Here is a 23316-nt window from a genome sequence, read left to right on the forward strand (position 1 = left end):
AGATGAGACAGGCATCTGTAGTGAAATTTTATTACAAAATTATAAAGCAGAGCTCTGTAACAAAAAAAAAATACACATTTGGGTTTAACACCCAAGGAAGTCTGAGAGAATCTTAATATAAGCCACATCTGAAAGATTTCAACAAATTTATACAATATACACGGATTCCTGTACAGCTTAATTGTTACTAGCTTGGATCCAGCTATTCCAAGGCATTATGAACCGGTCAGCTCTCCCAAGTCTTAAAACAAGTCTCAGATGAAATCTCAGAACGATCACAGCCAAAGCTACAGAGTAATTGGAAGAATTAAGATGTTGCATGATAATTAAGACCAAGGATCCATGAGGGGCAAGGGAGAGCACTCAGATAAAAAGTTCTCTACCTAGGTTAGAGAGTAACTGAAATGGGATCCCAGCCTTTATTTGGTGTAATAATGATGAGTAACAACAAATCAGGGTTGTTAGACACCTTTTTTCCTGAATGGAAACCTTCACCAAAAGAGATCGAGAGACTTTAAAGGCAAGTTTTCTCCAAACTGAGCAAATGATATCAGTTCTAATTCTTAACTGAGGTTACTAAACAACCTTCAGGATATTATTTTTAACTTCTGTCTAGGAGGGAATGTGGGAGGTAGGGAGAGGTAAGGCCTCAGCAGTGAAAAGCTTTAAGTAGGGAGAGAGCCAGCTTCTGCCCTGAAGTTATTACTAGACCGTAACTGAGTTGCATATATATATGTAGACCTGTTTCACAGCGGAATCGAGAAGTAGCTGAATCCTCCGCTAAACTGGTAGGCATTGTAAACTGTAGTATGTACTATCCAGCAAAAAGGTGAAAGAGGTCCTCTTCGCAGACCTCTCTCTCGATTCCCCGGATTTCTACAAAGGCTGTCCCAGAATCAAATCATCCAGGACTTGGTGTAATGTCAAGGTAAGTGGCCCAGGGTGCAACTGACAACTACTTTATGAAATAATTTCATTCCTCCGAAGGGGAACAATGGTTGATAATGGGGGAAAGCCAAAGTATGTCTGTACCAATAAGCAGGTCCCCTTGGAGGTTTCCTACTGTTTTCCAAAGTCCTGACTGGTTCCAGTCTGAGAGAACTGCACAGCAGGGGGGATGGTGTGGGAGGTGGCCTGCCAAGGCCCTCAGGTGCTTAGGGGTTACATAGCTCACCCACAGGTAACGGCAGCGCACACAGTTCTTTCTGATAGCATGTGTCTGTTCTTGGCTAAGCTTCTCCAGCAAACTTAAGCCCTTCGGCTCTTCCAGTGGTAGAACCACCCTAAGAGGGCTCAAGAATATCCTCTAACTTACCATACGGTCTTTCCTAAAGGGCCTGGAGAATGCTTCTTCCAGACCAGCCCTCAAGTCAGTAGGCTGAGAAATGAAATGGGAGCAGGGAGTCCCCACTAACCTGGGGAATTAAGACTTGCAGCTGTCTACCCCAGGGCTGAATCCAGTCTCATTCAGGACCTTCAGATACCCCTTAGCTGTTCAGTTTTGGTCTCCAGGAACTTCACGAAAAGTGTAGCTAGAGAAGAGCAAGGCTCCTTGCCTTAGTCTTTATGCCTTCAGTGAGACCCTGTTTAAAACTTCCATGGGAAAGAGAGGGACTTCATTCTCAGGGGAAAGTGGTTTGCAATTCCTTTGTGTTGGAGAAGTTAAAGTTAAGCAGGAAGCTACTGCTTCCACCCAAAACTTCCCCTTTTCTCGTAAACTAAAATTAAGGATGGTGCACAGGCCCTAAACTAAAATTGATGGCACACAAGGCCCTAAGAGCAGCAGAGATGATCCCCGGGCCATCTCACACACACGACTCAAACTTCCCTGCAGATGCTTTGCTGGCTCCCAAGGTTCGGTCAGGAGACTCACTGCTTCCAATCCCAGCACTTAAGGAAGCAACTGTAAATGACTTTGAAATTTTTCAATAGCATTTGTGTTTCACTTCTCACCAGGGAAAGTTTACTGGTCCAAATTTAGTCCTAAGGAGGATCACTATTGGTCTGGTAAGCTAACATCTTTTTGGTCTGAAGAAACAAATGAATTTTAGGCAATGCAGCAAGAGACTAGCAAAGCTGATTAAAGCACAGAAAGCCAGAGAGACCAGAAATAAATCCAAATGTGCTGGGGAGGAAGAGAACCTTTTCTACCAGGATTTCTGACGGTTGGAATGCAGACAGGCGGCTCGGGGATGGCCGGGGTGCAGGGGGAAGGGGGGAACTGTTAAGTTTACAGAGGAAGGGAGGAAGATCTGGTCCAAGTTCTGGAAAAGTCCTCTCTTGATCAATTACCATCATTACCCCAAGACCACTGGAACAGGAACTTGCCCACGCGATTTGTACCAGTTCCCACCAGCCTCGGGCTCCGCAGGCCGAGAGGTGCGCCGCCGAGGCAGGACAGGCACGCCCAGAGGTGACTGCATCTTTGCTCGCAGATTCTCTTGTTAGCCTGCCCCTCTGCAAGCTGGCCAATCTGGAGCCCAGACCCTTCCAGCTCTGTCCCTGTAAGGCACTGAAGAAGCCGGCACAGCCCTCAGGATCGGAAGACATGCACGGCTCGGATCACGTACTGCCGGCAGATGGGACACTCATTCATGCGCTTGCCGCACTTGGTGCAGGTGACCATGTGGCCGCACTCCAGCAGGACACAGTCAATGGGCGAGTCCATGCAGATCCTGCACAGGTTCTCCTCCACGCTGGGTGGCACCGCTCCGCCTGGACAAAGAGGGCAGAGAAGGGGTGGAGGGGAGAGGACACCATAAGTGCAGGGGGTGGCGGGGGGACTGAGGACGGAGAGAAGAGCATGCTGTGGACACACCCCCAAATCCACACACTGCCCTCAGCTAGAACTCCAGGTATCAGCCCCCCGCTGCCTGTTTCAGCCACACCTCTACTGGCCAGGCCATAGAGGTGCAGAATAAAGTACTTGGAGATCAAATACAACCCAGAACAGGACAGCTAAATAAGGCAGAGTCCTCAAGGCTTCAAAGAATTTTCAGACAGTTGAGGCTGTAATATGGTAAGTAAGTGGCACTTAGGGACTCATCATCCCCTGAGGCAGAACATGCTGAAAAGATAAAAACTGGTTCTAAAAAGTGTGATACCAATGGAACTGTAGTGAATGGCTCATGAAGGATCACAAGGCTTCTCAGTAAACCTATTCCCAACTGAATACAGCCAAGGATCCTGGGGGGCCCCTGTGCTGTCTCAACCTTCCCCGGAGCTTCCTCTGAGGAGGCTTCCTGGTGGAAGAGCCCAGCAGAGATCAAGGCTCCCTCTTCTGTGCTACCCCCACCCCAGCTTCTCACATGGCATTAAAATGTCTAACTACTTGGCTCCCCCACGACCCTATGAGCTCATTTCTGCAACTATATACTTAGTATTTGTTGGATGCTCTGAGGTCAGATCTTCCTCTTTGAATCCCTAAAATGCCAATCATGTGGTAGGTGTTCTCAAAATGTCTGATAAGTGAACATCTCCCAAGGGAGTCCGAACAGCTCACATTCGTAGAATACTGTGCCAGGCAGGGTCCTAAGAGTCTTGCATATTTTAACTTTTTGAATCCTCGTGAAAACTATGAAGTACTCATTACTCATTTTATAGACTTGAGGCCACTGAGGCCAAGGAGTTAAGTGGTTTGCCCAAGGGCACACAGCTGCTAAGCAGAGCCAGGATTCAAATCCAGGCAGGCCTTCTGGGCAAGTGGCCTGAGGACAGGGACTCTCAAATCAGTATTAACTGCTCAGTGCACAGAGTTCTCAGTAACAGCTGGCTGGCTTGTGTGAGCGGGGAGGTGCAGAGGGCATGGCCAGTATCCTATTTTAGTGCAAACAGAAAAACCTTCATGTCCAACAATGTAGCCATCCCCAGCAGGTTTTAAATGGTGGCCTGAAGCCCCAGTTGGGGCTCCATGCTCAGTGCAGAGTCGGCTTGAGATTCTTTCCCTCTCCCTTCCCCTCTGCCCATCCCCCTACCCTGTACACTCGCTCTCTCATTCTCTAAAAATAGTAAAATCTTTAAATTGTAGCCTGAACCAGGGAGCCATAAGTAGGGAGCTGGCTTCATACCAGTCACCTGTCCCACTCCACAGGGGAATTCTCTGTACTCTGCTGCCCAGCACTTTCTTCTGCTTCCTGGACTACTCAAAAAGTCAACACTTAGGGAGGCTAGCTGTGAAAGGCAGTGAAACCGATTTACCCCTCTGGAGCAGCTCTTGGCCCTAACAGGGGTTTGGAAAAGGGCTGAACTGCACATATAACTGAACTGGAGTGAATTATAGAATATCGTATTAATTTTCTTAGGAATAACAGACTCAACCGACTCAGTTACCAGTATTCCCCCAGGGAATCAAAAAAAAGGCGGCAAGGGCGCCTGGGTGACTCGGTTGAGCGACTGCCTTCGGCTCAGGTCATGATCCTGGAGTCCCGGGATCGAGTCCCGCATCGGGCTCCCTGCTCGGCAGGGAGTCTGCTTCTCCCTCTGACCCTCCCCCCCTCATGTGCGCTCTCTCTCTCGGTCTCATTCTCTCAAATAAATAAAATCTTTAAAACAAAACAAAGGCGGCAAGACAGCAAGTGGAACAGCCTGATCTTGGGGAGGGGGGACTAGAACCCACAAGGGTTTTGGGGAGCTAAGAAATCAACTCTTCAGGATTTATCAGCCGGAAGACTGCCGCCCCATTCTGAGCAAAAGGCCATTTTGCCAAATAACAAATCTGGAGTCTTCTGAAAGTTTTAAAATGGTTTGCAGGCCCCCAACACTACTCTGAGAACATTCTCTCTTGGGGGAAGAGCTCACAACCACACAGCCTTGAAGCTTTCAAAAAGACAGAAGGTATTTCAGAATGAAGCCCAGACCCAGCCAGATGCCCGCAGTGCGTCCTGGGGTCCCCGAAGGCCCCGTGGTGGTCTTGAACACACTGATGGGTGTGTGGCAGCTGAGGTGGTATATGTGCCTCGTGTCCAGAGAGCACACAGGTGACCCCTTTCCTGCTCTGTCCCCAGAGCAGCTCTAGCCACCGCCCAGCCCTGTACAAACAAGGCTCAGGTCACCTCCCTTTATTTTTGGTTGGTCCCAGAAGTTGTCAAGCATCCCAAGTAATCTCCCTGAAGGTCCACAGGGACCCTCCCCACTCGGACCAAAACGGAGTGAAAACCGTAGGGGAAGGAGTGCCGTAGCAGCAGGGGTATGAAAAATGAACCGGATGTGACACATGCCACCACTCACTTTGCGAAACATTTTACAAATGCTCACTCCTGAGCTCTGGCAGCCCCGAGACATGCAAATCAAGCTGTCCCTGGGTCTGCTGCCACTCTTCACCCTTCCTGGTGAGGCGAGAATGAGGATTTTTAAAGATGCTGAGAAGCCATGCTTCCCCGTGCATTTCCCCCAACTCACTCTCTGGACGCCACTACGCTTAGAATTCTTAGACTGCTAAGAGGAAGCAGGGTTGGCGGAAGGGAAGGGCCGCAGGGCTCACAGAGCCTAAGCACGGTCCCAAGCAGAAGCAACTACGTACCGTTTTGGTCTTCAGCACCACACACTGAAAAGGAAAGAGAAAGAAGAGGTCTGCATATGCGACGGCGTGAAGAAAGTCTCCCACCAGCCCGTCTAACTGCCGCACTCGGACTGCTCTCCTGGCCTGGGAACCCGGCTGGCCAAGAGCCCGGCCGGACGCCCGCCCTCCCCTCCTATGCTGAGAGCTCGCGCACAGCCCCGGCCAGTGTGTCTGGTCCGGTCTTCGAGAAAGGGATTCCGCCGGCTCGCGTGAACAACACTGCCAAGGAGGCAGGACACTGCATGGGCACGGTACCCTTTTCTATCGCTTCTGAAGCCCGCGTTAGAACCGGCTGCTCCAGTCAGCCAAGGAGTCTGGATGGAGTGCCCCGGTGGGGCCATGTCCTGTTCCCCAGGACCTCACAACTCTATGGAGATTCTGGGGACAGCCCCAAAGGGAAGTGAGTCTGACCAGAGGACTGGTCAGACATCCCCAACTCGGATGAACCAGTGGGACAGGAGAGCCTGGAATCGGACTCCAACCACTAACAGCAGGCAAGGAATCAAAATGCTGATTGCAGGAGCTAAATCGGTCGGGGAGGGGAAGGTTCTGGGTAAAATTTTAGGAAATGAGTTTAAAACAGCCAAATACACTCCTCTTCTGCAGGACTTCTCTAGAGACCTCTACTATCTACCAAGAAGACCTAGTTTTCTTCCCCAAACTCAATTAAACACAAACCTAGACAACTTACCTTATTGGGCATCGCCTAAAAATGATACTGTGTAGAATGCTTTGGGAAAGGACCATAGGGAAAGCCCAGGCTCAGGCAGCACAGATCTATTTCCCTTGTACCATGGGTTCACTTCCCCGTCTCCCAACTGTTGAGAGCAGTACTGCTGAGGTACTAGTGGGGATGGCAGGGTGACACGGGGTGGGAAAGGCTACAGGATCAGTCCAGGAAATCTTCAGCGACACCCAGGCTCTACACTAAAACAGTAATGCCAGGGGCGCCTGGGTGGCTCAGTCAGCTGAGCGTTCACTCTTGGTTTCGGCTCAGGCCATGATCTCAGGATCGAGCCCCGAGTTGGGCTCCACACTCAGCGGAGTCCGCTTGAGACCCTCTCCCTCTGCCCCTGCCCCTACATTCATGCTCGTGCTCTCTCCCCTCAAATAAATCTTAAAAAAAGGGGGGAGCGGGTAGTGCTAATAATGGCTATTTCACAGGCAGCCCTGAGGACGGAATAAATGTTTACGGAGCCTAGCCCGGTCCCGGCACTCAACTTCAAATGGCAGCTATTATTAGCCGGTGCCAAGGTGGAAGGTGACTCCTTGCTTGGCTAAGCGCACAGAAACCCAGTCAGGCCATGCCGTCAGGCTGCAGAGTGACAGCAAGCGCCCCCCAGACAGCGCCTCACCCAGGTGCTGGAGCCCCTTCTGGTCCTTGTACAGCCGCGTCACCCTCTCCATCAGCTCCCACTTCTCGCAGCAGCCCTTGTAGTTGACGAAGTTGCGCGCCAGGATCTCTTTCAGCTGCCGCACGGTCAGACCTTCAATGTCCTCCAGGTCGGTGAGGTCAGACAGAGAGGCCCGCCGGCCCGGGACGAAGCCGTCCTCTGAGTCGACAGACTGCAATGGCAACGGCGGGATTGGTGGGCTCAGCTCTCACCTCCCAAGCTCTCTCTCCGAGGACCCCGGAGCACTCACCAGGCCGTGCCCGCGGGGACTGACCTCAGGAAGAGCGGGAGTGGAGGCAGGAAGGGTGCCGGCATGGTGCTCTGCATGGCCAAAGAGGCCACATCTCTTCCTGACCCATGGTTCCGGGCTCGGGCACGGCCACAGCCCCCAACCAACCCATCAGTGGGACGAGTAGAAGGGGCAGCGGTGTGAGTCACATGGCCCTGATTCTGACTCCTCCACGGACTGATGCTAAACACGATGGAGCCAGTTACTCCCCGGCCTCGGCCTGTCTGCCCCTCCATACAGGAGACCCAGCAGTCCCACTGCACCGGGTTCCTGTAAAAACTAGCACAAGAAACCAGCGAGCCTGGTGCCAGTCTCTGCTCTTCCCGCTGCTTCCTTGTCGAAGGGGCAGACTTCCCTGGCGAGCACGCCTCTGCACGCAACCTGACCACTGCTTCGCGGCCCCGCTGGCGCTACCCGCTGGCTGGCCTACCAGGGCTGAGGCCTGACCCCTGCTCATCCTTCCTCCTGATTTTCCGACCTCCTTCCCCTGACGATGGCTACTGTGTGCTAGCAGCCGACGAAAAGAACAAGATTTGCATAGCAGCACCGGGAGCCCGCCCGTCGGCAGCTTACAGGAAATCAAGAGACTAGGAACGAAGGGGCCATGAGGCTCCCCGGTCTCCACTGGGAGCTCACTACTCTGCCCCTGACAACTGACAGCTTCGAAGGCTGATCTGGAAGGCTAACACTAAGCCCACCCCTGACAACAGAACTGTAGGACTGTCATCACACACAGATTCTTCTGCGCGTCTGAGTCTGCTGAGAGGGTCCTAATCACCGCCTACCACCACCAGAGAAAAGAGCAAACGCAAAGGCACGGACCGGAGCAGAGGCCCCACCTGGGTCTCATCCTCAGCAGGTGCTCTGGCTGTGCTCTCCAGGTAGACGGGTTCCTCTTGGTCCTGAGACACATGGCCATTGGCCTGTGGGAAGAGAAAGGTGCCATCACACGCACAGAGATGCGGGCCTCTTCCTAGCTCATTCCACATCCAAACATGTTCCCATCTCCCCAGGAACCTGGTGTCTCGAACAATAGCATTACAGAAGCCTGCTCCCTAGTACCGACTTTGTCGGGCAGAGACATGACACAAACAGATTTCAACTCCAAAACGAGAAGGCCGCTAATTCTGCTCCCCACCAGGATGGCATGAGCGGCCACTCACCGTCAGTGTGGTCTCAGCTCGAACTGTCCGAACGCGAGGAAGAGCACAAGTCCACGCCACTGCGGGACTGCTCTCTAACTGCCATCCAGTCTCTCCTGGACACTGAGCCCACACCGCCCTCCCCGTTCACTCCCACCCACCGTTCTGGGCTCTGTCCCGAGCAGCAATGGGCACCGCTTTCTTACAGAAAGTTCATACCATGTCTTCCTGCCTCCACGCTACATCTCCCTGGCTTCCTCCTCTGACAGAGGAAACAGTTCTTAGTCCCTCACCACTCTGTCCAGTCACTGCTCCACCATTCTAGAAATGGGCTCCAACCAGCAGCGCTCACTAGTACTAAGAACTATCTTGAAGCCTGGTCAAAAATTATTTTAACGCACCTAAGCATCTATTAGCCTAAAACTATAAAGACAGACGTCTATGCTTAAGGAGTTTGGAATTCTAACTTCTCAAAAGGTTTTGCCAAACAGTAGTTCAAACTGTGAGCCTCCTCGTCCCATCACCCTTTAAGCCACAAACCCCTTCACCAGACACTCTTCACCGACTGCTCCCTCCAGGCAAAGGGCCTGGTATGAGCCCGGAGCAAAGACGTGTCTGAGCTCACAGGCCTTTCCTCTAGACTCTCAGAACACCAATAAAGGGAACAGTCCCAGGAAACCAGTCACCCATGGCCCCAACCACTCATTCCAGATTAGAATGCCTAACACAGAGTTGGTTAAGAGGCAAATAACTATAATGGAGATGAAAGGAGAAACCACCACCATCATCCAAAATGCCAAGTGGTCAGAGGAGCACGCATACAGCATACGTGTACGGGGATGCATCCCACACCATCTCCCCTTAGCTTTCTGGAAACGTGGCACCCACCAGTCTCCTGGTGTTATCTTGGAGTTACAAAGTCTCTCCAAGCCTAACCTGTTCCTAAAGAAGGGCTTCTGTATGTCCTTTTTTTTTTTTCCTAGGAAGAGAAACTGGAGGTCCCACTGCAAAGCATGCTCTTGTCTCTTCAGTTTGCCTACTGGCTAAATTAAAATCTCTTAAATCGTATCTGTCCACCATCTTGCTTCCTCCACCCACTTCTTTCCCCAGCAACCACTGCCAGGGCACTAGGGGTAAAGGGCAAGAACTCTGGGGGGCAGGCACCCCGGGCAGATCGGCATCCTAGGTGCGGGTAGCCTGCACAAGTCACTTGACTTCCCCACGTCTATTCTCCTGGCTTGACAAACGCAGATCTCATCGGGACAGGGGATGCAAGCTGACACAAAGGACCCGATGAGATCTGGCGCCTACGTGGGACCCGCAGCTGAAGTCTGGAATTTCTGGTTAACGACAGGAAATTTAGAACCCCCTGCTTTCATTGCAAAATCCACCTGAAGGTTCTTCAGGGAAAAACAACTCCCTCCAGTTATGCCCTGGGCCCCCCCAGACAGAGAGGAGTGCTCCACCGAGCCGAGGGAGGAGCCCGCGTGGGAGGCGGACGCCGGGCAGAGCTCGCCTCAGGCCGCCAGGGGAGCAGAGTGCGGCCTGGCCTTTATGCCCCAGTGCCCGCCAGAGCTGAATCAGGGGCCCGGTGCTCGCACACCGGAGGTGGCGGCCAGCCACACCGCACACAACCCTGGTGCTGCGCCAGCCGGACGGAGCTCCCAGCTCTTCAGAGCTACTGTCACGCCAGCCGGTCCTCCCAACAGCCTGCCAGGAGCCACAGTGCCCTGGGATTACTAGCCCCATTTCACTGCTGAAGGCTCGAATTTTGCCCGAGGTGACCAAAGAGTCAACGACAGATTGGTCCGAATGCCCCAGCTACGGCCCAAGCCACATACACCAAAGGGTCACTAAGGCACTGAAGTCTTATCTATGGGATGCCATCAGCCCTCACGCACTGGTTACGTCTCCCGGCCTCACCGGAGCCCAAAAGCTGCTTTGCCCGTCTACCCTGCTCCCGCGGGGGCCTTCTGAGGGCACCCGCCATTCTGCACGGCCCCTGCGCAGTCTGCAGCCCCGCCAACGGGCCGCTCTTCGCTGACCATTTCTGAGCGCCCTCCCACCCCAGGACGATGACAAGGCAATTTCCGGTTCGAGAACGTGCCAACCATGACCTGGCCCAAGCGGTGACTGGCCACAGAAGCCGTGACCGCCCCCCCTTCCGTCGACATGTGCCTTTCCCTCTGCGCCCTGTGATGATTCCCTACCCGCTAAGAAGACCTTAACAAAGGTAAGCAGGAGGGCAGTCTGAACAGAACGAAATTTAGAGAGTTAACAGTGAGTTTTCTCAAAATGTTTCTGGAAAGAGTTTTTCAAAAATGACTAGCTGGGATAGGTATGTATTAAAAACATCAAAAATACCTGGTACCATGCATGATCACCTCTGAAAAAAACCCAAACAGGAGTCTGAGGTCCAGAAAACACCCCTGCAGCAGTAGGCAGAAGGGCCTCCCCTGATCATACCACCCCCCCCCCACACGCAGTGCAGGCAGGGGAGCAGACTGAGCCCACAAAGCGGCAGACACGGGCAGGGGCCGCAAACCCGACACGTACCTGCTGGCTTTCCTGAGCCTGGGCCGGGGACACAGACGTGGCTTGTGTGGGCGAAGAGGGGAGGCTCGCCGAGGTAGGAGGTACTGTGCCGGCATGAGGCTGGGCCAGGAAGGCCTGCTGCTCGGGGAAGTCCGGGGACAAGGGGGGGGGCGCGAGTCCTGCCCTCCTGCTGGTCAAGCACCAAGAGCACCAGCTCCTCTTTCTCTCGGCACACTTCGGTAGAGATGTCATGGAGGCTGAGATAGTCCCTCAGGTCCTTCACCTTCATCTTCATGAGCTCCTCCCGCCGAAAGGCTGTGGCTCGGACCCGCTGGCAGAGGAGGCAGAGGTGGGGGCCGTTCCCCACTTGGCTTGAACAGGTCATGCAGAAATTCTTCTTGCAGTCCAGGCAGGTCTGCTGCTTAGACCAAGAGGCAGAGGGAACCATGTCAGACTGAGAACAAGACAGTGGGAGAGGGGCTCAGGGCCGCCATGCCGAGCGGGACTCCCCTGATCACTCCTGCCGGTACGAAGCTACCTCCTTACATCAGAGTGCAAGCTACCTTGATTTCAGTAAGCACCACTCAGAGGTGGCACCCTCCCCCGTAGGCACCTGTGTGCCCACATCCAGGATACTACATTCATTATTCCAGTTGAGACTTACTTTTTTCATTGCAGATAGAGAAACAGAGGGTTTTGATTCTAATCAAAAAAGCCCACATTTTCATTTAGTCTGCCTCCTCTATTTTTTTATGGTGTCACCTTGGGTGTGTAACTTAGCCTCTCTGGCCCTCAGTTCCCGCATCTGTAAAATGGGGGTGATGACAGTACCTACATCTCAGGATTGCCCCACAGTTAAGAGACAACGCATTTAGCGTATGTGACACATGATTCTTCAGGGTAAGTATTAACTCTTTTAATTATTATTGTTAGGAAACACAAGCTAATTTTGAGAGCCAGGATTCAAATCCTGAACTATGACTTTTTTTCTACTTTATTGCTGAGAATAGAAAGCAAATGCATAAGTACGATGGTGATTATTATTAATATTTTTGATTAAATTGGGCGCCTGGGTGGCTCAGTTGGTTGGGCGACTGCCTTCGGCTCAGGTCATGATCCTGGAGTCCCGGGATCGAGTCCCACATGGGGCTCCCTGCTCGGCGGGGAGTCTGCTTCTCCCTCTCCCACTCCCCGTTTGTGTTCCCTCTCTTGTGTCTTTCTCTGTCAAATAAATAAATAAAAAATCTTTAAAAATATATATATATATTATTGATTAAATTTACTGAGAGGCTACTAGGTGCTAGAGCTTGTCATTTAATTTTCAAAGCAACCCCGCAAAGTATTACTCTATCACTGTATCACGTATTAACATACATCACTGGGGCGCCTGGGTGGCTCAAACGGTTAAGCGTCTGCCTTCAGCTCAGATCATGATCCCGGGTTCCTGGGATCCAGCCCCGCATCGGGCTCCCTGCTGAGCAGGAAGCCTGCTTCTCCCTCTGCCTGCCCCTCCCCCACTGCTTGTACTCTATCTCTGTCAAATAAAAAATAAAACGTCTTTAAAAAAAACCCACATCACTAATAATTACTAATGTACCTCCCTATGTCACAGACAAAGCAAGCAAGGCCTAGAGAGATGAAGCATCGCACTCAAGGGCGGGCGGGGAACAGAAGAGCTGGGGTTCACGCTCAAAGCCTGTCCCTGTGGAATGCCCACAGTCACGCCCTTCCCACCAGGCCATGCTGCCTGACTCGGCCCCATCCAAGCCGACAGCAGGACCCAGTCCAGGGCCTGGCTCTCCATCGCCAAACCCCCGCCCAGTGCCCCATCCACAGAGGCAGTGCCCAGGCTCCCCCACCCCAGGAAGGCCCACTCAGAGCACCGGGAATCCAGTGGCACAGAACAGCGTATCCAAGACACACTCAGACAGCTACGGGGACGGATAAGGGGTGGAACCTCTGGAGCCAATCGGGGAGCTCGTAGTTTGTGCGCGCACAGGTCTCAGCCCTCAGTCGGCACACAACGGCACACGCCACACCACACCAGCGCTCGCTCCTGAGCCCGCACAGTGACATCGGACTGAGCTCTGCTCTGGCCGAGCGCAGCCGCACTCCCACAGCAAAGGGAGTTCCTGGGCACACTGGGATGGTCCCGGGAGCACACTCACCAGTCCTTTAAAGAAATGAAGAACTTGGGCGCCTGGGTGGCCCAGTCGGTTAAGCGACTGCCTTCGGCTCAGGTCATGATCCTGGAGTCCCGGGATCGAGTCCCGCATCGGGCTCCCGGCTCGGCGGGGAGCCTGCTTCTCCCTCTGACCCTATCCCCTCTCATGCTGTTTCTCTCTCTCTCTCTCTCTCAAATGAATAAATAAATAATTTAAATTTAAAAAAAAAAATGAAGAACTTTTCATCCTCTGGTGACTTGAGCATTAACCTATTTCTGCTCCCTCTCTTCTAAGTAGGGAAAACTGAATGCAGAGTAACGAGAATTCCCGGGAGACTGAGATTCTCATCACCGAAATCGGACTCCGGCGCAGGGCTGGCGAAGGCTCCACAGCTGAGGCAGTGGTGCCCGGCTCCGTCCAGGAGTCCTGCGCGTCGACGGGGAAATGGGAAGAACGTTCACCACCCACGTGTGACTGTGAATACCGAAAGGCGTTTCGAAAGGATGCGTATCAAGCTCCCTCACTCTCTACAGTTACAGCCAGACCACAACACGCTCAGAGGCCGACTTAAAAGGACGCAGGGCTGCACTAGCGTCCTAACGGTTCTGGGACCTGCAGCCGCTCAGGTGGAAAATGGACATTTCGGGGTCTTGGGGGTTCCTTTATATCAAAGGCTTTTCTGTTGGGAAATGAAACGCGTTTAGGATGACTGAGAGTGCAATGAAGAGGCTTCAGTGTCAGACGCTGTAGGACATGGAACGTGACTCAAGTCCGTGCAGTCTGACAAGACCTAGCCTGACACAATTAAAAAGCCCTGAGATGCTCCATCAGCCAGATCTAAACAACTCTCTATTCTTTCTTCAAACATGCACGGCTTATTGGAGACAAGACCAGAATGCAAAGGTGGCACCCCAGCTTCTCCGCGTCCCCCCGCTCACCAGGGACTCTGAAGTCGGCCTGCATCCAAAACACGCCCTCTAGGAATAGGACAGCGCTCCAGGCTGAATGCCCAGTTTGCAAAGGAGAAGCTGGCTATCAACACAGACGGGCAGAATGAGCGAAGGAAACTCGTCCGTCTCAACTGAGGCAAACCGCGCGCGACTGAGGAAGCAGGGGGCCTGAAAGATGAATTAGTGGAGCCAACATGCTTGCAAACACACCGAGAGGACACGCAAACCTCCAGCAGCAAACGGCCGCACCAACTTCAGGGATGCTCCGGGGCCTGCTCGCCCTTGCTCCTCTGCCCTTCCCTCTTCCTACCCGGCCACACACGCATTCCCCAGACTCCTCGGCCAGGCAGGGCTCCTCCTCACCGGCCTTCCTCTAGGCTCCTTCTCTCACTCTTTTTTTTCTTTCTCTTTGTTTCTTCCTTTCTCTCTCTTTCTTTCTAAGATTTTATTTATTTATTTGACAGAGAGACAGCGAGCGCAGGAACACAAGCAGGGGCAGAGGGAGAGGGAGAAGCAGGCCTCCCACAGAGCAGGGAGCCCAATGTGGGGCTCGATCCCAGGACCCCGGGATCATGACCTGAGCCGAAGGCAGACGCTTAACGACTGAGCCACCCAGGCGCCCCAACATGCTTTTCAACATGCTTAGCATGCTGGTCCCTGAGCCTGGTCACCATCACTGTCCTCTTTGCTCCTTCTCTGTTCCCCACTCCACAGACTATAAATGGTATTTTTTTAAAAAAGGTTCAAACAAACCTACGGCAAATTCACGCTGCCTCATTTAAAAAAGGCCCTTTCGTGCTAATTACTCTGCCACTTCAGCCAGCAGTTGTTCCTAGCATTTCTCAGTGTAAAACAATAAAAACAGCAAGATCTGTGACTACCCAACAGACTCTAGATGCACCTGAGGAGTCCTTGAAACAACCACCTTAAATAGAGCAATTTCTGGGGCACCTGGGTGGCTCAGTTGTTAAGCGTCTGCCTTCGGCTCAGGTCATGATCCCGGGGTCCTGGGATCGAGCCCCGCATCGGGCTCCCTGCTCAGCGGGAGGCCTGCTGCTCCCTCTCCCACTCCCCCTGCTTGTGTTCCCTCTCTTGCTGTGTCTCTGTCAAATAAATACATAAATAAATCTTTAAAAAAAAAATAGAGCAATTTCTTCATCTATAAAATGGGAACAAATAATAGTATATATTTTGTTAAAGATTCGAAGAGAGAAGACACGTGAAATGCCAAGCTCAGTGCCGGGCATGTGACAAGTCACCCCGGGCCTCCTTCCATTTCATCTCAGATCCCAAAGCCACCCCCTTGTCTCCATCCCTGAGAAGACTGAGGCCATGCGGCACCGAGCTCCTCCCAGTCCCTGCTTCGGCCTCCGTCTATAGACTCAACCTTCCAGTCTCAGTGTAAAGGGAGTAGCATCGCAGCCTGCCGTACCACAGTCCCCTGCGACCCGCAGCAGCCTCTCTGGTGGTGTCCTCACAGTGACCAGGGCAGCCAGGCGCATCACGACAAAGCTCTGCTACGTGCCCAGCCTCACTGCACTACAGCGAGGCGCAGGCAAAATGCCAATCCTCCTTCAGCTTGCGGGTACAAAAGGGCGGGTGGTCAGCACTGCAGGCTGCAGGAATCTGGACATGCTGAATGTCTTCTGGGAGACAGCCTGAGAGTTCAAAGAGCTGGGTTTGAATCCTAGCTCTGCCATTTAATAACCATGTGATCTTGGGCCACTACCTATGTAGCTGGAAAAGGAGGAGTACTTCCATCTCTCTTATGCCATTTATCAGGAACTTGACAAATAGTTTCTTTCTTTCTTAACTGTTACACTCTAAATCTCAGTGTCTCATATGTAAAATGGGAGTTTAGGGACCCTAAAACCTCTACCATAGAGTTACTGTGAGGCTTAAATGAAACCAAAAGATCTAAATTGCTCACAACAGTCCCTAGCATACAGCACATAGCTTAAAAAGTAGCTTTTCAGGGCGCCTGGGTGGCTCGGTCGTTAAGCGTCTGCCTTCGGCTCAGGTCATGATCCCAGGGTCCTGGGATCGAGCCCCACATCGGGCTCCCTGCTCGGCAGGAAGCCTGCTTCTCCCTCTCCCACTCTCCCTGCTTATGTTCCCTTCTCTCGCTGTCTCTCTCTAAAACAATTTTTAAAAGTAGCTTTTCCTCTCAAATTTCCCATCACTGCCACTTTAACCTCACATGCAGGGCTACAGACCTCTCTGTTCTGCAGAAGAATGCAGAATGCAGGCCAGGGTTCACCCTCAGCCTCAAGCCGTGCTTGACCCCATTGGAGAATGGGCTGCCTCTGGGCACTGGCACAAGGATGGCCCCCACCCACATGCCATCACCCAGCCAGTGACTTCCCCTGCTGCTCGCTAATCTGGAAAACACGGCTGCCGAGCATTTCTCATGAAATCGCTACAGGAAAGGAGCCCCAGTCTTTGTCCTGCTGGGGTCTGGATGTACATGAGATGCCCTCAGCACCGCGTGGGATACAAAGACCAAGCTAATCTGCGGTCAGGCATTCACAACAACAGCTAATGAAGGGAGTGACACCAGTGTCTGCCGCACGCTGCACAGTGCTGGGGCCCTTGGTAGCCCAGCTCATGTTATTCTCACGACCCTGTGAGACAGGCACGACAGCTGTACCCCCATTTTAGAGACGGGGGAAAAGAATCTCCAGAAAGGTTAGGTCATACAGCTAGTAAGCAGCAGAGCTGAGGTCTGAATTCAGGCCTGTCTGGGTCCAAATTGACGCTGAGATGCTTTGCTTTTGGGTGGCTTTTCTGTAATGCTTTTGTGAAAGAATCCAGTGTGGGTTACCGGCACCACATAGGCAAAGGCAAGGTGGCAGGCATTGTGGAGGGGTCAGCAGGCTTGCCCGAGGGCTGAGGTTGTAGCAGCTGAGCCGGCCAACAAAGCCAAGAAGTCAACACTTGGGGCGCCTGGGTGGCTCAGTCGTTAAGCATCTGCCTTCGGCTCAGGTCATGATCCCAGGGTCCTGGGATCGAGCCCCACATCGGGCTCCCTGCTCTGCAGGAGGCCTGCTTCTCCCTCTCCCACTCCCCCTGCTTGTGTTCCTGCTCTGTCTCTCTCTGTCAAATAAATAAATAAAATCTTTAAAAAAAAAAGAAGTCAACACTCACCTTCCTGGCCATGTTTGCGAAGTGGGCCCCACAAGCCTTGCAGCTTGGTTCCGAGCCTGTTGGGGAAGGGAAGGAGCTATACCCAGGGTTGGAATAGGCCTGCGTCCTGGCTCCCTGGGCCGGTGGGGCCTCCTCAGGCTGTCCATCCAAGCAGAACCAGTTGCAGCAGGTTGCCCACATGATAAAATCTGGTGCAAGGAAGGAAGGGGAGAAAGGTCAGAGTTAAGACACACCTCTGCTCCACTCCCCCATTCCCGAGGGCGCACGTGAGCAGGGCAACTCAGTCCACACCTGCTGCCAGAGTCAGGAGTTGAGGTGAGGATGTGTTTTCGGGGGCCACAGATTCCTTGCCACCTCCTGCTTCACCACAGTTGCCACTGCTCCCAGGAGGAGAGCACAGACACCTGATCCGCCAGGACAACATGGGATGCCAAGCTGGCGCACTACCTCTGAAAGGTTGCTGGTCCCTGCTGTGGTTTAATCTGAGATCTAATTTTGAATAAAAAATGGCCTTAGCAATTACAAGTGGCCTGAAACCCCCTTTATTCAGGCACATGAACCTGCTCCTAGAGCTCAGAGACATGGAACTTTATCATTCATGTGCACGTGCGCACACACGTGTGATCCCATATTCACACCAACTGTGTAGAGGAGGGGTATTATCTCCTTTACACGGATGGGGCCACCCAGGCTCAGAGAAGTCCAGGTCACACCGCTAATATACAGAGAACTGAGATTCTGAAAACCCAGGTCTTCTGACCCTAAACCTAACGTTCTTTTCCTAGACCATACCGCCCCTCCTTGATTTTCCCTCCGCCGGCCAGCAGCATGAACTACTCTTATCTTTGTACTTCCAGCTCTACCTAAACCTCTCCCTCAACACCTCTGACGCTCTGTTCTGTCTGCTGCCACTACACCATTCCTTGAGGGCAGGGTGACTTATTCCTGTGTCTACTGCAGCCTAACAGCCTCGTGCACACAGAAGATGCTCAACTAACGTGGGCTGTCTTGCTGAACAGGTGCCTCGGTGGATTTATTAAGAAGTTTTGGAATAGGATTCCCATTTTACATATCAAATATGGGTACTAGGGACAAAGGGATAGATGATTTTTTAAGATCACAGAAGAAAACCCAATCCCTCAAATGTCAGAATAATCTACAGTTGCAAAACGGTCCACCAAAACGCCAAGCATTGCTGTGATTAAGAGTGTGCTTTTCTCAGCAGACCATGGCAGTCTCTATGGACATCTGGAGCCTGACCTCTCTGCTTACAGAGATAATAAATGAAACACTTAGTGTTACTGCTCAATCATCAGTTCACACAAAAGAATGGTACCTTCAGCTCTCTGCCTCCTGACTTATGGAAAGTGCCTTTATTAAATCGCAGTTCAGAGACATGCTAAGCTGGAAAGCACTAACAAGAAGCTGGCTGGTTCAACCTTAGTCATCTCACAGAGGAAGCCAGAGGCCCAGCAGGGGGAACACAGATATAACCTCACACAGCTATAACCTCAGGTCCCCCAATGACTCTCGGGCCTTTTTAGCTTGCAGCACTTCCCGAGACTCCTGATCTAGAATTCATTCACTTTTTTTTTTTTTTTAAAGGGAGAGAGAGAATCTTTTTTCTTTTTTTTATTAAGATTTCTATTTATTTATTGAGAGAGATAACGATAGAGAGCATGAGAGGGGGGAGAGTCAGAGGGAGAAGCAGACGCCCCGCTGAGCAGGGAGGCCGATGCGGGACTCGATCCCGGGACTGCAGGATCATGACCTGAGCTGAAGGCAGTCGCTTAGCCAACTGAGCCACCCAGGCGCCCAAGAATTCATTCACTTTTATAGGCAGGTCTGATCCACACCTGTCTCCCCCGCTTGCCTGTGGCCCCCGTATGAACAGGGACCATGACAGTCGGGTCAGTGCCCAGCAGACAGGTGGCTCAACAAGGACTACTGAATGAATCACGCGATATTTGAATTTTAACTAATCATATTCATTCTTTCCGTTTCCTACACATCAACATTTCTGACTCACTCTTACTTGTCCAAAGCCTCTAACTTCCCAGAAGACAACTGTAATGAATAGTTCACGGGGAATAACAAAGGAAAGAGCAGTTAAACAGATGAGTTCTCTGTTGGCAAGATAAGGGTGATAATAGCAGTGGGCACCCCCCTCGGAAAGAGGGATTTTTCAATTCTCTAAATCACCTGCTGACAAAAGCATCTGAGGCTGCATATGATAATACAAGGGAATACAGGATCCGAACTCAGAAGACCCGGGCCCAAGCCCCGCTTGACTACATACATCTTTATAACAAGTTCTCCCTTTCTGTGCTTTCTCTTTCTCACTGGACATTCTCCAGGCTGTGAGGCACTAAATAAAGATCAGTCGTGGCTCTGAGCATTGTAACAATGCTTCAACTACAGTTTCTCTGGCAAGGCTCAAATAAAAAGGAAACCTAGAGGTGTCCCCACAATTACCATTTGGCTCTCCGGACTCATCCCAAAAAAGGACAGGGAAATCTGTGACAAAATCAGCAGAATGGGTCAAGTAACTGAAGGAGCTGGGGGCAAGGCAAGAAGCAGAGCGGCCTTGGGACAAGGCTGTGGGTGATTTGCTGGCCTCTGTCAGAATCTCCACTCACCCAGGCATGCAACCTTTAGTGAAGCCAGTGCCTTGCTGTTTCCAGTGCTAGGTGAGTAAGGCAGAGAACCTGCCCTTGAGGAGTTCATGGTCAAGGAGAGGAACAAGAAATGTAAAACCCAAACAAATTTCAGAGTAATCAGTGCCTTACCAGAGGTTCGTACAGCATACCGGGGGCTATGAAGATAGAGACACAAGCAGCTCTTCAGGGGCGGAGGGGTGACCGGAGAAGACATCTCAAATGATGTGCCACACATATCCTCCTGTTGGAGTAGCTGGGGATTCATCAGGAAGCCCAGAGTAAAAGGAATTTTCAAGAAAAAGCAAACAGCATGCAACATGGCATTAAAGAAACTACAAAATGTTTGGTTGGGCCAAGAGTAGGGGTGGGATGGATGAGGGCATGGCAGGCAAACAAGCAGCCACGAAAAACCATGGTAAGGAATGTGGACTTTATCCTACAGGCAGTGGGACACAATGAACGGTTCAAGTAATCACATTTTGTGATCTTATTTGCATTTTATAGTGGGCACTCTGACAGTAGGCAGGCTGGAAGCAGGCAGCTGGTATGGCAGAGGCAAGACAGGAGGAGAAAGGGACAGACAGATCTCTGACAGAACTCGTGGGATGTGTCAGTGGATTGAAGCGGTGGAAGAAGGGGGAGAGAAAACAGTCTTGGATGAATCCCAGGGTCTCTGAATTACACAACAGGACACAGAGTGGAATTGTTAACAGGAGTAAGGGACAAAGCCCTCAGGATGAGGCATGTGTCTGTGTGTGAAGGAAGCGGGGCAATTACGATGATGGGTTACATTTTGTACCCGGGGGACTTGCTGATGGATACACGGCACACAAAGGGAAGAGTCCTGGTTGAGGAGAAAGTCTGGGAATCCTCAGACCACCAGAAACATGAAAAGCCGGAACAGGGCAAAAGACTGACTGGACACTGGGGTTACAGAGGACGGCCTGGGAGAACCCCAGGGGCGCCCAACCTAAAGGGCTAGCGGGGGAAACCAGCACAACAGTGGCAGGAAGACTGCTCAGAGTGGGCAATCTGGAAGAGGGTTTTGAGTTTCAAGAAGAAATGACTGATGCTGTTGAATGACCCAGAGAGTGGAATACAGGAATACAAAATGCCTGATGGACCTAGTTTTAGGAAAATGTGAGCGTGCTCTTGGCCCGAGCAGGTAAGGAAGAGAGAAGCTGACTGACACCTGTAAGTCGGAAAGTGACGGGGAAGTGAGGATGTGCACAGACCCTAAGGATAAACTATTCTCTGAAGAAACTTCTGGCCATGAAGGGAAGGGCCGGAGCTGAAGAGGATCCAGGTCACTAAGATGGCGATGCAGACGCATGCATCGACTGTAGAGGAGACCCCCAAAGATGAAGAGCCTGCAGAGGAAGGGAAGCTGATAACAAATGGTGGGAGTAAGGGCCAGGAGCAGAAAGAAAGGTGACCTGCTGGGACGCCTGGGTGGCTCAGTCGGTTAAGCATCTGCCTTCGGCTCAGGTCATGATCCCAGGGTCCTGGGATCGAGCCCCGCATCGGGCTCCTTGCTCCATGGGGAGTCTGCTTCTCCCTCTGCCTGCTGCTCCCCCTGCTTGTGTGCACTCTCTCTCTGACAAATAAACAAAATCTTGAAAGAAAGAAAAGAAAGAAAGGGAAGAAAGGAAGGAAGGAAGGAAGGAAGGAAGGAAGGAAGGAAGGAAGGAAGGAAGGAAGGAAGGAAGGAAGGAAAGGAAGGAAGGAAGGAAGAAAGAAAAGGTGACCTGCCAACAGGTTTGGGGGCAGGAGAAACGTCACCTCTCACCAGAGACTGGAACGGAGGGAAGAGAGAAGTCACCCAAGAGAAGCTTACAGCCTCCTCAGACAAAGGTGAACAAATGGAAGTACAAAGGCAAGGAGGGGGATGCAGTTAACCACAAGAAGAAAACAAACTTTTCCTGCGCACAAAGAATCCGCACGGGGCAATTTCTTCTGAGAGCCGAGGAGGACTTTGCCGCAGGAGGGCCAGGCCCGCTTGGTAAAGCGCGATCAAGGGGAAAATAACGGCAGGCCGGCCAGCTGTCTGTCCTTTAAATTCCTGTGCTCTCCCGAGCGCGCAGGGAGCACCGGCGGCCTGCTGGGCCCCGGGAACAGCAAAAGCCATGGCCACCAGGTCCTGGCCCCCAGCGGTCTCCGGGCCCAATGAGGCGCTGCCGTCTCACTCAACTCCGCCGCCCGGGCAGGAGAGCAAAGAAAGCTCTTCCTCAAGCCGAGAACCAAGACAACCTATCTCCCTCAGCACTATTTTCTCTCAACTTTGGTTCTCATCTTTTTTTTTTTTTAAGATTTTATTTATTTGTCAGAGAGAAAGAGACCGAACAAGCAGGGGGAACGGCAGGCAGAGGGAGAAGGAGGCTTCCCGCCGAGCAGAGCCCAGGACCCTGGGATCATGACCTGAGCCGAAGGCAGACGCTCAACCAACTGAGACACCCAGGCGCCCCAACTTTGCTTCTAATCTGAACCGCCTCCTGTGACGAGCTCAGAAAGAAAAGCCGTCTGCCTACGCCAAGTCTCTGGTTGGCTCTGGGAGAAGACTTGAAATGTGCCCCTGGGTTATTGCCTAGGCCTCCCCGTGCCGGTGGAGGACTGAGTCTTATCCCGGGCACACGTATACGTGGGGAAGGGACTGGCACGGTGGAAAGTCTCCAGGGCTAAAATACCTACAGACTTGCTCAGCCCAGCCGAACAGGGGTACCAACGTCAGGAGACTAGGCTTTTACTCTTTTTGACCTATATTTAAATACCATTTCCTAAAGGGGTCAGTTAAAAGTACTCTCTTGCCAAACCGGAAAACACTACGCCTAAATAACAGCTAAATTCGGGGTTACTTCAAGAAGTGCAAGGAAAGAGTTGGTCATTTGAATACTGCCATACAAACTTGGCCGTATTTTCTCCTCCCTTGGCCCCAGACCGACAGGCACACTTGGCATCTGATGATGTTGCCAAAGGGCTGGAAGCAGAACCAACTGCGGGGCGTGTGATGAGCTCTACCTATGGCCACACTGGGAGAAACTCCGCTCTCCGATCTGCAAGCCTCCCAATCTTGAAAGAAAATGACCAGATCTCGCAGGGCTTAAAACTCGCCCCACCCCACCCCCAGTCCCCTCACCCTCCTCAGAAAAGAGGAGGACTTGGTGATTTCAGCCTCAAATACAATCTCCCACAGCTGTCCCACGGAGCTTGCTGGAAACCTGCTGGGCCCGCCTCTTCCACTGGGCCTGCCCCGGGAGAAAGAGGGGAGGTGTCAGGCCAAGGGGGATGAGAAAATTTGCTCCTCCCTCTGGAGGAGCCCCGCGGGCGGGGGCCAGGACGGCTAGTCAGCACCTGGGAGTTTGTCAGCCTGACAAGGATGCTGACATTTCTTGGGAGACTAAGCTCTGCTGAACAGGAAAATTACAGTTTTAATAACAGGGTAAGATAAATGACCTAGCCCAGGTAGGCTGAGTACAGTCG

The 23316-nt window shown here is 52.1% G+C and overlaps 1 protein-coding gene across 1 annotated transcript in view; it reads right to left on the bottom strand.

Moving 5' to 3' along the window:
• Window positions 1–14: 14 nt before the first annotated feature.
• RFFL (ring finger and FYVE like domain containing E3 ubiquitin protein ligase) overlaps window positions 15–23316 on the bottom strand; it is a 64031-nt gene continuing 40729 nt past the window's right edge. Inside the window, 7 exon segments of the mRNA XM_064583223.1 lie at window positions 15–2715; window positions 5519–5542; window positions 6913–7123; window positions 8080–8163; window positions 10939–11085; window positions 11087–11335; window positions 17180–17367. Coding sequence (XP_064439293.1) covers window positions 2534–2715; window positions 5519–5542; window positions 6913–7123; window positions 8080–8163; window positions 10939–11085; window positions 11087–11335; window positions 17180–17367 — 1085 coding nt within the window. The 3' untranslated portion in view covers window positions 15–2533.

This window comes from Mirounga angustirostris, unplaced genomic scaffold (genome assembly GCF_029215605.1).
Source record: "Mirounga angustirostris isolate CCGP_5_RB_7025 unplaced genomic scaffold, mMirAng1.0.hap1 SCAF_17, whole genome shotgun sequence".
NCBI classification, from domain to species: domain Eukaryota; kingdom Metazoa; phylum Chordata; class Mammalia; order Carnivora; family Phocidae; genus Mirounga; species Mirounga angustirostris.